The sequence below is a fragment of the Carya illinoinensis genome, chromosome 7 (assembly GCF_018687715.1).
Source record: "Carya illinoinensis cultivar Pawnee chromosome 7, C.illinoinensisPawnee_v1, whole genome shotgun sequence".
NCBI lineage: Eukaryota > Viridiplantae > Streptophyta > Magnoliopsida > Fagales > Juglandaceae > Carya > Carya illinoinensis.
Window position 1 is genome coordinate 39,603,388 of NC_056758.1, and position 15,581 is coordinate 39,618,968.

Below are 15,581 nucleotides of genomic sequence, written 5' to 3' on the forward strand. Positions count from 1 at the left end.
TTATGAGGAAAATCTTGGACGGATTAAAATGTATAACCTTTCTCTTTCGGTTTTTTAAGGATGTCATGCACTACCTAATTAGTGTTGATTTGGTTAAAGAAAATTAAATTATTTCATCTCATCTTATATAATTATTATAATTTTTTTAAATTTTTACATAAAAATATAATAAACAATTCAATTTTTTTAATTCTCAAAATAAAATTATAATTAAAAAATAATATTATAATAATATTTTATTTAAATTTAAATAAAAGATCTCAAAATAGTATATAGTTAAAAATGATATATTCAACATTCAAATACTTTGTCAAACCAATTAATGAAAGAATTATAGTTAGAAATAGTATCCTTACTGGTCACATAGGGTAGTGTCTATGATTTAATCTCGAGAAAATGTTGTAAGAGGAAAGAAATGACTCCATTTGATATCGTAACCAGTTGAGCAGCTGCGCGATGGCCTTGAATGTAATCTAAAAGTGATTTTTATTATTATTAATTATGATAGATTAAATCAGACGCTAAAAGATAGAGTCAATGGAAGTGGCTCAAATATTAATTAATATTTAAAATTAGATTAGACCTAAATTATCACAACCTAACTTGAAAAGAACCAAAAAACCCTTATTTCAAAAATTATATTATTTTATGGATTCGACGGTGATCAAATGGTCTCCCCAAACATAATCAAGTCACGCGGTATTACAACCACTAACCAATGTGTGGAAAATTTCTCATGCGACCATATCATGGCTTTTGATAACAGGGGATCCCATACCACCTCAGGAGAAGAAAAAGTTAAATATTTGAAACAAAGAAAGGATAAGTTGTTCACACTTTCACGTACTCATAATGGAGGAGTTGGTAGAGGCAGTAAAAGTGAGCCCACACGCTCAAGGCATTAGGCAAAGCAATTTAGGCTACAAAACGCGTGTGCCGGCTGGATATTAATCACCAACGAGACGAGACAGAAGCCATCTGGCTCTGTGATGACTGGAGGAAAGAAGCAGTCAATGTCCAGCTGTTCTCACTAGTCCCTACCACTATATCCCTAACACAGGCCCTACTTAGCCCATTCGGCAAGGAACCTTCTCAACCCTTCGTTTTTCTCTTAAAAGTCTTTCTCTGTCCTCTTTTTCACCCCCTATAAATGGCGTGGCACTTGGCCTTTGGTGCATCAGTCTCATCTGCTCAAGAAGCAAACCAAAGCTTCTCCCTGCTCTGTCAAAATTAATCACTTTTTGTCCCTCCAATTCTTTTGCTATAGAATCAAATACCAATTACCTATGTCTTCTTTCTCTTCACTTTGTTCAACAGCTCTGCTAATCCTGGCATTGGTCAGCTCTGGGGGGATTTCTTCTGCGGGTAATTTCAATCAAGACTTTTACATTACTTGGGGAGATGGCCGTGCCAAGATCCTCAACAATGGCGACCTTCTTACTCTCTCCCTTGACAAAGCCTCTGGCTCTGGTTTCAACTCCCAGAACGAGTATTTATTTGGCAAGATAGATATGCAAATCAAGCTTGTCCCTGGAAATTCCGCTGGCACCGTGACAGCCTACTACGTATGTTCTTGTTCATATATTTGTTGCTTTATCTTAATACTACGTGCGTGATCATTTCACGATTGTATTTGCTAACAAATGGCTCGGATATTGCAGTTACGCTCAGAAGGGTCGTTGTGGGATGAGATAGACTTCGAATTCTTGGGCAACGTAAGCGGCGAACCTTATATCGTTCACACAAATGTTTTTGGACAAGGCAAAGGCAACAGAGAGCAGCAATTCTACCTCTGGTTCGACCCCACGGCTGACTTCCACACCTACTCCATTCTTTGGAACCCCCAACGCATCATGTAAGCACAAAAATCCAATCCCATAACCCATAATCGGTTCCTGCATAACGTTCTCAGTCCTTTCTGCCAGCTATGATACTGACGCTTTTCATTCGTTGCTTTCGTTCTTGCTTTTCAGCTTCTCTGTGGATGGCACTCCCATTAGAGAGTTCAAGAACCATGAATCGATTGGCGTTCCATTCCCAAAAAACCAGCCGATGAGGATACACTCTAGCCTCTGGAATGCTGATGACTGGGCCACCAGGGGTGGACTAGTCAAGACAGATTGGACACAAGCTCCTTTTACTGCTTCCTATAGGAACTTCAATGCGGATGCTTGTGTTTGGTCCTCTGGGGCATCTTCCTGCGGCTCAAGTTCACCTACCACCTCCGCTACCAATGCTTGGCTCTCCGAAGAGCTGGACTCGGCAAGCCAAGAGAGGCTCAAGTGGGTGCAGAAGAATTACATGATTTACAACTACTGCACGGACGCAAAGCGATTTCCTCAAGGTCTTCCTCCAGAGTGCACTGCCACTAGCGAGTCTTAAATACCACAATATTGTAGAGCCGTTGCCATTTTTTTGTAATATTTTCGCTTCTGAAATTTGAGAAACACAATTATTTCATTCATTGTCGTTGTAATGGCACAATAAAATGGATCACCGAAACAGAGTTTGGATTTCAGTTTCACTATTTGAAATGCATCAAAGAGATTATTTTTTATATTTGTGACATCAAATATAAGCATTACAAAGTAGAAGTGATGTGTCATTTGACTGTATAATTTCGTTCTTATAACTGTGCAGGCAGTTGCATGCTTGTATTGGTGTTTGATATGTTCAGGATAGCCTAAACACATGGAGAGTAAGCTCTAAACTCTTAAAAAATAAACTTCTCTCAGTGAACTCATTTTGTTAAATGGAATATGGAATTTCAGAGAGAACTTTTAATATTAAAATGAGAAACATTTTGCATTAGCCACTGGCATCAGCCAAACCATACCTTACGTGGCATGAGCCAAACTCCTCACCCCGAAACCCCCGAATTTGAAATACTATTGGGCTATGAGAGAGAGACCTGAGGAGGGAGAGAGATGATGAGTGAGAGAGCTTGATGAGAGAGAGAGACCCCGAGGAGCAAGAGAGAGAGCTTGATGATAGAGACCCGAGGAGGGAGAGAGAGCTGATGAGTGAGAGCTTGATGAGAGAGCCTCATAGACGAGAGAGAGAGAGAGAGAGAGAGAGTTGAATAGAGAGAGGGGTAGATGAGGCATCTTACATTTAAAAAAAATAAAAAATAAAATGTGTGTAGTGTGCAATGGGATAGTTGCGGATGCATAACAAATCTCTATTAAAATTGATGAAAGGCTTTAAAAGAAAAAAATGTGTGATCCTATAATTGTATTAGCTTGTTTTGATTAAAAAAAAAATCAAAACAGAAAACACTATTACTAAAGAGATAATGTGATGTGAGTCTTAAGATAATTTATTTTCTGTTTGTCCAAATTATGTAGGCTTCAAAATCCTAAATTTAATGAAACTTATTTTTTCTAGAGTCTAACGAATATTTGAAATAACTTTTTTCGGTAAGAGATTTTGGTTCAAGTTGTACAAAATCATTAAAGGCCCAAGTCCAACCCAAAACTAACATCTACCAATGTGTCGGTTCCTTATTACCTGGGCCATGCTCTGACCTTTTGAGCCCGGACGAGCATTCAAAGTGGGCCATGTGGCCCGTAGTCGCCCATAGTTATCGAATAAAAGCATGATTGCAACAAAAACTCTATATATGAACCGGGGGGTTGATCTTGAAAGAACTTGAAACAAAAACACTGTGCTGGCACAGATCTCTTTTCGGAATCCATTATTATTATTTTCCCTAGGCGATTCGGACAGAGCGAATTAAAGGGAAATTGTAGTTCGACGAGTGTCCCTAAAACTAACTGCTATGAATGTATATGATAACAATTGATTAATTAATAAGCCCAAAAAATTATTAAATTAATAACAATGGGAAGGAAAGAAGGTGTGCTTATTGGAGGACCCAAGTTCGTGGTAGCCCACTAACCCTTTACGTTGCTGCCACAACCATCCACTTTACAGCTCACTTTCCGCTTGCTTAAAACCATCCAAGTCTTAACATCCCACATATTACTTGCGATTCCTTAATGCTACCTAGTACCTACCATGATCATCAAATTATTAAGCTAGACTCGACGCTAATATTCTATATATTCCAATTGCTTTTAGGCCGTAGAACATCAAATATTATGGGTGCCATTGCTTCAAATGCTTCTGCAGGGCTGCAAATCTCTCTTCTGTTTTGCTTTTTGGTGGCTGCTTTTGCCGCTCACTTTTACGATGACTTTCGCATAACCTGGGGAGAGGATAAAGCCAAGATACTTAACAATGGAGACCTTCGTACTCTTTCACTCGACAAAATCTCTGGCTCGGCCTTCCAGTCCAACAAGCAGTATCTTTTCGCAAAGATTGATATGCAGATCAAGCTTGTCCCTGGCAATTCTGCTGGCACCGTCACTGCCTACTACTTAAGTCTCCTACATTTTGTTTCGTTTGTGTTTTTACGCACCACCTTTTCTTTCATCCGGTTCCAACGACTTCGAAGATACTCATGATCATGTCGTATTCATGTATGGTTTCAGCTGTCCTCACAAGGGCAATACCATGACGAGATAGACTTTGAATTCCTCGGGAACTCAAGCGGTCATCCTTACATCCTATACACTAATGTCTTTTCTCAAGGCAAGGGCAACAGAGAAGAGCAATTCTACCTGTGGTTTGATCCCACTGCAGATTTCCACAGCTACTCCATCCTTTGGAATCCCCAACGCATTTTGTAAGAACTAAGAACATATATTGAAAACCTACCTGCATTATTAATTATACTGATATGCGTATTAAGTTTTCTTTCTGATCTCTTTGCCTAATTGATCTGTATTTTAGCTTCTATGTGGATGGCATTCCCCTCAGAGAGTTCAAGAACCTGGCATGGATGGGTATCCCATTCCCAACATATCAGCCAATGAAATTATACTCCATTCTTTGGAATGCTGATAACTGGGCAACAAGAGGTGGACTTGTGAAGATAGATTGGACCCAAGCACCCTTCAATGCTTCCTATAGGAATTTCGATGACAGTAATGCTTGTGTTTCATATTGGGGTCCCACTACTTCTTGCACTACTTCAGGGACCAGGGGAGGCTGGTTTTGGCAAACGCTTGATTACAGTGACCAGGGAAAGCTCAAATGGGTTCAGGACAATTACAGGATCTACAATTACTGCCAAGACACAAAGCGGTTCCCTCAAGGGTTGCCCCCAGAATGTTATATTTCCACCAACAATTAGCTGGAACGCTACGCTACTTACGTACGTCTTGCTCGAAGCCTAAACTGAAGTTTTGCTCTTTTCTTGGGTTTCCATAAGTCCTTCCCTCTAGCTTTTAATTTCTTTTTTCACAATATCATGTCCATTATCCCCCAATAAACTCGGTCTGTTTTCACAGTTTACGTACGTGATATATAATTGTATATCATATATATACAATTAATGAAAAAACTTTCGTTTTCCATTTTGTACGACAAGATTAATGTGCGAGCTGATCATCATACAGCAGAGAATCAAAACCATATTAATATTGCAATGTTATTTATGCAATTTACTAACTTGCAGTTCTACAGATCAAATGGTTAGCTAGATGGCAAAATTTTATTGGTCCCTCAAAACATATTGCATGCATGCTAAATAATGGTCCGCGTGATAATAAATTAGCTAGTTCTAAATGACGGGGGTGAAGCATATAATACATGAAGAATCCTAATGATTTGTTTAATTAGTACCCAATTGACATAGTTAACCTTACTACAATTTCATTAAGGATGAGTCGAGTACGTTTCCTTTAAGCGACCGAGTACCATATTATTGTAGCCTCTGTCGATCTTTCCTCATCACGAGCCCTAGCTAGCTAATTAATTAATTCATGCATCAACATGGCAATTGTTCGAGCCTTGATTACAACATAACTTAATTTGAGCCTTGATTAAGGGCGATTACAAAAACATAACTTAATTCACTAATTGATTTGAATACAAAATCAACCATTAATCAGCATATGCTTTATATACGTCGACCTAGCTAGCTTTTTATTTCTCCCCTGATTTTATGCAACTCATGTGGTTTTTGGTTTGAAGAATTTCATGGATATATCAATTGGCCGGCTAGTTAATTTGAGTCACTTCAAAGATTGGATCATTGATTAAAATGTTCATCAATTTATAACCCAATTACTAGCTATATGAATTTAACTAAGGCCTATATATATATAGCTGGCCGCGGTAGAGTTCGTATTTTTGGAAAATTAAACAAAATCATTATAGACGACGTTTAAGAATAATATTTAACCATGCATAATTCTAAACTAGCTAGGTTTTCCAAGTACTAGCATTGTAGATGTTTGGGAGATGATATCGCGCTCCGTGTCTTCGGCTCGTACCCTTGTCTAGTTTCGAGGAAACCGACCTCATAGTCGGTAAAATTCCTGATCTAAAAGACTAGCTAGCGGTCCCTTCTTTCCTAATTAATTAACGAGTTTCATTCGATTTATTTCCCGTAATTATAGGGATCCTTTCATGCTTACATATACCTTTCACGTACTTCCGAAATAATTTCCTCTGACACGCCTATAAACCACTAATCTTAATATATACATGAGGATCCTGCGATATTATTTTCCCGAATCCTGAAATTTTATTGCGATCTTCTGGTTAATTACCAAACCTCTTACAATCTTGGTGCCGTATCTCGCTAGGGTTTTGTTATGTCAGAAAAGGATAAACACAAGGCCGGTGATATTCTGGTGAAGGAAAACAGTGATGGAGACCAGTTTCCGGTCGGCATGCGAGTCCTTGCAATTGATGCAAACTCAGTATGCCTCAGATATCTAGTCGCTTTACTTGAAACATGTCGATACAAAGGTTGGTTCATTTTGAGTAATTATTTTTGCATGATATATATATTTATTCGATTGATAGCCCGCCCCAAGTGACAGTGTTCCGATTCATGTCTATGTATCTATGCATGCCCTTTTAATTTTTCCCTATATTTTTATCACGTTCTCATGTGCTGTTCTATTGATTTTTTAGGTAGCTTGGTTTTCTTGTTCACCAGCTAAAGTTGTATGAATGTGCAATTTTCGTTATAGATCGAATTTCTTCAAGTACTGCATGCGTTAGAGTAGTGACGAATAATTACTTGAATCATACGCCCTGATACTATCATATTGCGTGCTTGCAAATTATATAATCAATGGATTTAGCTTTCTTGTGGAGGTTTTTAAAATATGTATGTACATTATAAAGTCCTGATACTTCCTTTGTTCGATATTTAAGCAATCGATCGCTCACGTATGTAGAGCTTCTGAACACGATATATTGTTTTTGTACGTAGTTAGGGCAACAACTAAAGCAGAAGAAGCTCTTCGAATGTTAAGAGAGAATAAAGACGAATTTGATATTGTGATTACTGATGTCGTCAGGCAGGATATGGACGGGTTTAAGCTTTTGCAGATTATAGGCATTGAAATGGATATTCCAGTAATTAGTAAGATCTAAACTCATGATCCCCCTAGCTTCTTTCTTTATTTGCTTGGAGCATATATATGCATTAATACGTATGAATGACGTGGTATTGACAACCTATTACAATAAGCCATCACATTAAAACTTTTGTGTAGGCATGCATTAATTTTTAATGGCATGGCATTGTATGATCGATAGGTTGTAAATAACACGTATCCGTATGTCAAGACTACCTTAAAAAGGCAGTTCATGTATAGTCGATGAACTTAATTGTTGGTCTGATTGTAAATTTGGAACGTCTGCAGTGGTGTCTGCAAATGATGATTTGGCAAATATAAGCAAGAGTGTAACTAATGGGGCCCGAGACTATTTGTTGAAACCTCTTCGACTACAGGAGATGAGGAACATATGGCAACACGTCTACAGGAAAAAAGTTAGTAATCCTGATCAATCTTGCATTACGAAAGAAATAACAGATCGAAAATCATTGCCTACGAAAACAGTCAATGTCAAACTGAAAAGGGAAGAAGATGAGACAACTCACACTGATCAGTCTCAGAGTCTTTTCTCTGTGAGGAAGAAAACGAGGTTTACCTGGACCACCGATCTACATCTCAAATTTGTTAATACTATTCAGGAACTAGGAGAGGGTGGTAAGTCGTACAACACAAACATCACACGCATCTGTAGTACTAATGTTTTCAACACAAGATACATACATAGATGATACATATATATATATATATATATATATATTATATGGTCGGTCCTTAATTTGTTGAATGCCTCTTAACCTTACTACTGTTTATGACTTTCTGATATTCACAGATGCAGTTCCGAATAAGATTCTCAGAACCATGAATGTTCCTGGACTCACTCGGGAAAATGTTGCTAGCCATCTTCAGGTGAGTTCGGGCCTAGACTACTATATAATTTGCATATTAGATCAATGATTCTTATTACTGTAGAAATTTGTGCATTAATAATTTATAGCCAAGTTGACAATTCGATGACAGTCAAACTATCTAGCTTGATCTTTTTATTCCTTGTATCGATCTAGAAATATAGAAATATATTGAAGAAGCAAAGCGCTGCAGTGATTGAAAAGGAATTACATGGCGAGCCTGCAGATTCGAAAATATCAAGTGGAAATTCAAACAGTAAGAAAAGTTATGGCACTGCCTATCGAGCTATGAGAGAGGAATTACTACCAGCTGGTGATTTCGTCGACCATCTTGGTAATATTATTTCAAGATCTGAAGCATTAGACAGATCTCCCATAAATATTTGTCCCACGGGTATGAAAGAGAGAAATCTAAAACCAAGGGATCATCAGCTGGAGATGTTCCAGTACTACCTGCAATCTCCCGGCCATTCTATAGGTCAAATACAGCAAGGCCGGATACATAGTCATCATGTGTATGAAAACCTCCCTCCAACTCCATTGCCGACCAAAACGTACCACCTTCCTGTACTGGCAGATCACTTCAATTTTCCAAATATCTTTCCGGGAATCAAGCTGCACGATGGATCCATGGGAATTTCTTCTCAGCCTTTTAGTTATAGAATTGGGAACCAAGGTGATGCGGGTAGTACTCGACCTCCTCCTAGTTCTAGCCTTCTTGATCATGAAGTTCGTTATAGCATTGTTGACCAAGCAGCCGGTGCAAGTAGTACAAGATTGTATCCCTATCGGCCTGCCGATGATAGGTACTCTCCGCCCTCTCAAATGCTTGTGGATGCTTCAATTCATATGGGTTCAACTTCCCATCAACATGCTTCACTTCCCCGGCCCCTTCAAAACTTTGTACTAGGTACTTGTCTATCCTTACTTTCAACAGTTTGTCACTTAATTTATAATATTTAATTTTTTTTATAAGAGAACGATATATTTATGCTAAAATTATTATGGAAAATGCTTGATAAATTATAAAATCAATCTGATATATATGATGTTCCAATCCAAATATATGGTAAATTTTAAAAAAAAAAAAACTAATTTAATTTGATTGTTATGAAAAAAATAATTTAATTTAATTTTTTAATAAATGAATTTAATGATAATTAATTAAATGAGAGATAAATATTGCGTTAAAATTTGAAGATGATGTCAACCATTGCAAGGGAGTAGTGAGTACTGTGGGAGACCGAGACACGTGTTCTAATTGCTTTGCTTTCTTTCTTTTCCTTAGTTAAGGCTCGGTAGTGGAGTAATATTTATTATTATTATTATTATTTTTTATTAAATATTTTTTATTACTATTTACATATACAAACGTAATCTGAAAGAAAGTTGGTTCAATATCTAGAAAGTAGAAACTGCAGCTGGCACAAATCTCTGATAGAAAATTTTTGTGTATAGACTGTCCAGACTACATGCAATATGCGGCTATGTCAGATTTGAAGGGAAAAGGCAAGGCCGCCAACACTTTCCAATATTTTCCAGAGCATGGAAACGCGGAAAGTGGTTCCCATCATTGCAGCAGCGGCTTCACGGATGATGATCTTGCTGCCATTGTCGAAGAGGTAATTAACCAGAAAGTGCTGACTCGCTCTATGATTCTTCGTTTTGACTCTTTTTGTATATTTTATTTTTATTTTTATTTATTTAATGCTTAAAGAAGTTATTGATTATCAATTTGTAGATGATTTTTAAATATTTTAAGATGTTTAATCATGTTTAAGAAATTTTAATTTTTGAGCAAATTAATTCAGTTTCATCTCAAATTTAGTACTTGTGTCCCAAATCCTCCCTTTCCGATCCGTGATTGTGCTTCTTGTGTAATCTGTATCGCAGTTTACTAGAGATGATGCCCCCCAAAGCTGTGATCACGATAGGCTTTGACCGAAGCTGAAGCTCGCAACTTTCAGAATCCGACATAGATAATTGAACTTCGAGATAGTGATCGGTTGCTGGTGACTCTTGCAAGTAAGATAGTTTTTTGTTTCTTTCGTTCAATCTAAAACTGTTTAGAGCTGCTCACGTCTTGTGGCGGTGTGGCGGTGGCCTGTGGGTTCTTATGACCCTGCAAGATAATATTAGTTTTTTTTTTTATATAAATTTTAGTTCAATCGTTAGCTTTTTGGCAATGATAAAATTAATTAGCCATTTCGTTAGAGATTTGTATAAATTTTTGTTTGGGAGAAAAATTACAGAATTTGTGCAGGAACTTGAGTTTCAGATTGTGAGGATCCTGATGCAATTAATGTTTTATCTTTTTTTTTTTTTTTGAAAGGAATTAATGTTTTATCTGCTATATATATCATTCTTCAAATTCCAATATCAAATATCTGTATCCTAGTATCCTACGCATGTATGGGTGGTTTGAATTTAGAAATGATTTTAGATAAAAAATAAAAATTGAATAAAATATTATTAAAATATTATATTTTAATATTATTATTATTTTAGAACTTGAAAATATTAAATTAAAATTTAAAAAAATTAAATTATTTATTATAATTTATGTAAAAAATTAAAAAAAAATATAATAATAAAATAAAATAATTTACGAATTCAAACGGTAGTCACCCTACAGGATATATATATATTAAAATAAGTAGTGAACTAACAGTACCCGGCCATCAGCAGCTGTAAAGTGTCCATGAGCGTGACAAATATTCTTGGCCCACTTCCCAACCAGTTCCGGATTGATCATATGGTCTAACGTAATATGAAAGCCTTTTATTTCATTGATTTCCCAAGTTTTTTAGATGGAATTGATGGTATATGGCAGTTTCAATGGTACATGAGTAAGGTGCATGCTTACTCCTAAAACTTCTACAACAACAGGCCGTGGTTGATTTGAACCGTGTTGTGATTAAAACAGGAGACCATAATTCGTTTTCGAAATTACGGATTGAGAGGAATAGCGGATGGTCATACATAACCTGCAGCATGGCATTCAATAAGCAAATGCTTAAAAATTGACACGTCGGCAACAAAGAGAGCTGGAGATAGAAGTAGCTCGCTCTCCAGTTATTTCAGACTCGGTAGAAAAGAAACACAACTACCCTCCGAAACACATAACGTACTGAATGTAGAAGAACACCCAAAATAAACACAGATAATTGAGATCAATGCAAAGCAAAGAGAAATTCAGAGGAGTCTAGAGTTCTCCGATTACCATCAATTACTTGTAGAAGAACGAACCCCTTGCCAAATTTCTCAGCAATAAATGGTGGGCTTGCGCACCAGAACAACTGAGTTGATCACATCATTAGTTGGATGAAAGATAGAGAGGACCTCAAAGCCCACCAAGTCACGCTCCTCAACAACGGGATACAAGAATGCTCGAGCCCCTTTTGCACTCCTCACCAGCAAAATGCCTCCTTGCTTCATGTACTTCCTCACGTGTCCAAGAATCTTCACTTTCTCTTCACTGCTCATCCCCACAAGGGCTGCCAAAAATATGCAATCATAATCCCCAAGCTCCTCTCTAACATGCATTATGTTGCATGTCATGAATTTCATCCTCTTTTCAAGCTCAGCATCCGAAGCAACAATCCTGCTAGCAACCTCATTTGCCTTCTCATCGATATCAAAGTTGTCAAAGTGACCAGATTTCATGTGATGGGTAGCCATTATGATGGAGGTGAGAGGCATTGGACCAGACCCCACGAAGGCGACATTTTTGGGTTGCAGGACCCCGTTTTCAATAAGGATTTCATGTTCCATGTTGGCTAATTTGACGTAGTTTTCATAGTAAGGGAAGAGATTGAGATTGTTTAGCGGTTGAGGAACTTTGGATAGGAATGTCGAGAACTCAAGCTCTAGAAGGCCTTCAGCACGGCCACATAGATCAATCAGACTTTTGCGCATAATTTGAACATCTTGTGGTAAAGCCAGAATGTCTATGGATGATGGGAGAGTACAAAGTTTGACAAGATGAGTGAAAAGGCTATTGACTTGTTTCGAAGGCCTAAGCGATCCGAGCTTGGATATGCTTTCATGAAGTTGCATAATGCGAGCTATAAGAAGCTCAGTGGAAATTTGGCTTTCGAAGCTAAAGTTTTGGGGGGAAGCCATTGGTGAATGTATTGCAGCCAAGATTGAGGTAAGAAATAAGATTATGTTCTGCGCTGGCCATCTTGGGGGAAAGGATCCAAAGTATTTATAGAGGCAAAAAGTGGCATATTTATTTATTTCATTTTGTCATATGTTATTATTGGCCGGAGGATGTTAAAGCCCTCTAGATCTCTAGTACTGTTCAACAATGAGTGGTGTTCCATGCATGCCAGGGGATCTAAACGAGTAATGGGTAAGTGCAAAATAATGATCAGCATTGCAAGAGAAGTACTCTGAAAAATCGATCGCCAGTAGCACCAGTCCTAAATATTTAGTTTATTTTCTATTAATTGGAGATACGCAAAAGGATAATGGAGTTAATTAAATAAAAAATTGGTTTGAAAATGCTGGATTGGATTCGTTTCATACTCGAGTTGTCTTTGCATTATTGTCAAAGGGGCTGATGAAGTAAGCAGATCCAATAGGAGGTTCGTGTTCACACTCTATACACGATCGATGAATTGGACTCATCCAGGCATGGGAAATGCCTGCAACTGTATTCTGGAAAATCAAGCCGAGGGCCCATTGTCTAATTATTTTAATAAAATATTTTATAAATAGCATCATGACCCAAAACACGACAAACATTTCCAGTCTTAATGCTACAAATTTAGAACAACATTAATGTTCCATTTCTCATCAGTGTAACCTTATACACAATTTGAATCGATCGATCGATCGGGTCCAACTTCTTCACATACAAACCCTGATTTTTTCTTCTATTTTATATATTAAGACTAACAAGCCTTTGCTTGATCTCTCTATATGGATCTTCGTTAACATTTTATTCAACTGAATGGTTAAATGCATAGAGATAAATAAGTTATGACACTCGATCTTTTGGAGAGTTAACAATTATAGGACTAGATCATGTGTGTAAGTTTACATACTGATGTCGCAAAACTAAATTCACTAACTGATGTGATTAGATCTAATACATTAAATTTATTTTAGAATAAAAATTATTCTAAAACTTAATGCATCACAATGACTCATATCAGTTTATGAGATTTTATTCTTTTAATTTTGTTTATTTTGTGAACCAAATATTTATAAAGGAGAATTGTTTAGTTTTGAATATCAATATGTAGTGTGTACTGCAAAAGAATGTGAGAATACTCTCACCGACATTGGGTCCATGTTGGATTTCGATTTTTTTTTATTTATTTAGTGATTAAGAAAGTATTTTAATTTTAATGATATTGTAAAAAATTTTAAAAAAATATTTAAGAATATAAGAAAATTAATTTAAAAAAGCAAAAAACAAAAAGGATTCACTGCTCTTGAGAAGAAAGGGTTCCAACGGCATGGATTCTCCCCACCGCATTAGAGATAGGTTGGGTCGACGCTACTCATAGTTATACAGTGAGCATCGGACTTTGCATTCGGCCCAGTGGACAACGTATTTAGGCGCAACCTTAAACAATACCTAGTCCACTAGCCCAATGCCAAACCTCAGACGCTTTTTGTTCATAAATTGAATTAATCGACATACATAGGTACGATACGTACCAAAGTATCATGGAAAGATCATTGAACCGGATTTTATTCACATTCCTCTCTCTTTATTTTAAATATATATCTTCCCGAAAAAGAAAAGTTGAAGTTATTCTGTCCCATACTTGGATAGGTGGAAGTTTCTTAACAATGTGAATTCAGTAAGCTAGGGGACGAAAAACAAAGAAATTAAACAGATCAATTTTTAAATGAATATAGGAAATTGATACACATGCATGCAATCATTTTCGTAACTTTTTATACAATTTTCATTTAAATGATTAATAATTTTATAAAGTATATTTATAAAAATAAAACATCGTTTTACAGAAACATCCTCAATTTAAGATATAGTTAATTGTATAAAAACCGCCTCTGATACCAAGACATGTAGTTTGTAGGTAATGATGAAGACTTTGATCATGATTTGCAGTGACGATACACATACAAAATTATTGCTCTAAAAATTGAAAGGACGTTCCGATCACGTTGGCCATTACGTGTGAAATCACCTAATCTTTTTTCTTCCCATTGAATTGGCTAAAGTTATCTCAACTTCGACTTAAGACATCAAATCAAGAGAATTAAAGGGCAGGCATGGTGTATATGTTGAGGGCGTGAGGACGTAGTAAGTGGTTGCGTTATCTCGAGGGGAATTAGGATAATGACTTGACAAAATTGGACAAAATAACAATTGACTTGACCAAATAGTAGATTCTCATAATCTTCACTGATTTAAACCCACTACCAAGTGATCTAGATCCAAGAGTCGGCATGCATATGCTCTTTTGTTTCTTTCTTTTTTGCTTTTGTTTTCTCTCTTTTATTGGTTGAATTTGAGTGGTAGGAGTGACATATATAAATATATATATATATATACTAGGTGGGAGTAACGTGCAAAGCACGTTTATCTAATTTTATGAAATGATTATTTGTAAAAAATAATATATATTTTATAAAAATTATTGATGTCACTTAATAATTTAAGGCATATTGGAGAAAATAAAAAAATTAGTTCAAAGTATCATATAATCCAATACATGTTTATAACATCTATAATTTTAGCAAAGATATATACGAAAAATTTAATAAAAGTCTAACACAAACGGTAGTTCAAAATATGTGTCGTTTAATGTTTGTATTATAATTCATCAATTTATGTCATCCTGTAGACAATCAATAGAGACAACATTGAAATTCTTATTTTGCCGTTGGTTGAGTCGATCAGGGACAACATAAAGTTAAAATATAATATTTTTATAAAATTTGTGGTATAATATTTTCTATATATAGCATATATATAAATCATAAAATATATTTTGAAATTGTTGGCCGAATTTACTCTTTCTTGATCAGTTCAAGGATCACGGCCTTTGTCACGTGCCTATCATAGCAAGCCCACGTATGGAATATGACTTAGCGGAAGCTACGTCCTACTACCATGGGAAAAAAAAACACTTTGATTAAACACACTTATATTATCTATTATATGAGATTTTTAAATTTGGAATACTCAATAATCTGAATTAATGAAACGTATAATACACATATATTATACTTAGGGATTCACGTCTTATGCACCTAATAC

At 36.2% G+C, this 15,581-nt stretch overlaps 4 protein-coding genes across 4 annotated transcripts; 3 read left to right on the forward strand and 1 right to left on the reverse strand.

The window, feature by feature from the left end:
• The first annotated feature begins 1,166 nt into the window (after positions 1–1,166).
• LOC122314864 (xyloglucan endotransglucosylase/hydrolase protein 22-like) lies at positions 1,167–2,557 on the forward strand. Its single transcript, XM_043130493.1, has 3 exons — positions 1,167–1,565; positions 1,662–1,855; positions 1,974–2,557. Exons 1-3 carry the CDS (start codon positions 1,287–1,289, stop codon positions 2,380–2,382), a joined length of 882 nt encoding a protein of 293 aa, XP_042986427.1. The 5' UTR covers positions 1,167–1,286; the 3' UTR covers positions 2,383–2,557.
• A 1,546-nt stretch (positions 2,558–4,103) lies between these two features.
• Positions 4,104–5,279, forward strand: LOC122316893 (probable xyloglucan endotransglucosylase/hydrolase protein 23). The gene is made up of 3 exons (XM_043133725.1): positions 4,104–4,400; positions 4,497–4,690; positions 4,798–5,279. Exons 1-3 carry the CDS (start codon positions 4,104–4,106, stop codon positions 5,198–5,200), a joined length of 894 nt encoding a protein of 297 aa, XP_042989659.1. The 3' UTR covers positions 5,201–5,279.
• A 2,931-nt stretch (positions 5,280–8,210) lies between these two features.
• LOC122316400 lies at positions 8,211–10,687 on the forward strand. The gene is made up of 4 exons (XM_043132919.1): positions 8,211–8,333; positions 8,489–9,242; positions 9,791–9,954; positions 10,226–10,687. The coding sequence occupies exons 1-4, from the start codon at positions 8,211–8,213 to the stop codon at positions 10,271–10,273; spliced, it is 1,089 nt and encodes a 362-aa protein (XP_042988853.1). The 3' UTR covers positions 10,274–10,687.
• A 577-nt stretch (positions 10,688–11,264) lies between these two features.
• On the reverse strand, positions 11,265–12,506 carry LOC122317470 (nicotianamine synthase-like). The gene has a single exon (XM_043134579.1). The coding sequence runs from the start codon at positions 12,455–12,457 to the stop codon at positions 11,597–11,599; it is 861 nt and encodes a 286-aa protein (XP_042990513.1). The 5' UTR covers positions 12,458–12,506; the 3' UTR covers positions 11,265–11,596.
• Between the last annotated feature and the right edge of the window lie 3,075 nt (positions 12,507–15,581).

What these genes read in the sequence shown, in the direction of transcription:
- LOC122314864 (XM_043130493.1), top strand. Translation starts at nt 1,287, where the DNA reads ATGTCTTCTTTCTCTTCACTTTGTTCAACAGCTCTGCTAATCCTGGCA. An exon ending in GCACCGTGACAGCCTACTAC is followed by an intron (nt 1,566 to 1,661) that starts GTATGTTCTTGT and finishes CGGATATTGCAG; the next exon opens with TTACGCTCAGAAGGGTCGTT. An exon ending in TGGAACCCCCAACGCATCAT is followed by an intron (nt 1,856 to 1,973) that starts GTAAGCACAAAA and finishes CTTGCTTTTCAG; the next exon opens with CTTCTCTGTGGATGGCACTC.
- LOC122316893 (XM_043133725.1), top strand. Translation starts at nt 4,104, where the DNA reads ATGGGTGCCATTGCTTCAAATGCTTCTGCAGGGCTGCAAATCTCTCTT. An exon ending in ACTTAAGTCTCCTACATTTT is followed by an intron (nt 4,401 to 4,496) that starts GTTTCGTTTGTG and finishes GTATGGTTTCAG; the next exon opens with CTGTCCTCACAAGGGCAATA. An exon ending in TGGAATCCCCAACGCATTTT is followed by an intron (nt 4,691 to 4,797) that starts GTAAGAACTAAG and finishes TCTGTATTTTAG; the next exon opens with CTTCTATGTGGATGGCATTC.
- LOC122316400 (XM_043132919.1), top strand. Translation starts at nt 8,211, where the DNA reads ATGCCTCTTAACCTTACTACTGTTTATGACTTTCTGATATTCACAGAT. An exon ending in CCTTCAAAACTTTGTACTAG is followed by an intron (nt 9,243 to 9,790) that starts GTACTTGTCTAT and finishes TTTTGTGTATAG; the next exon opens with ACTGTCCAGACTACATGCAA. An exon ending in TTGCTGCCATTGTCGAAGAG is followed by an intron (nt 9,955 to 10,225) that starts GTAATTAACCAG and finishes TCTGTATCGCAG; the next exon opens with TTTACTAGAGATGATGCCCC.
- LOC122317470 (XM_043134579.1), bottom strand. Translation starts at nt 12,457, where the DNA reads ATGGCTTCCCCCCAAAACTTTAGCTTCGAAAGCCAAATTTCCACTGAG.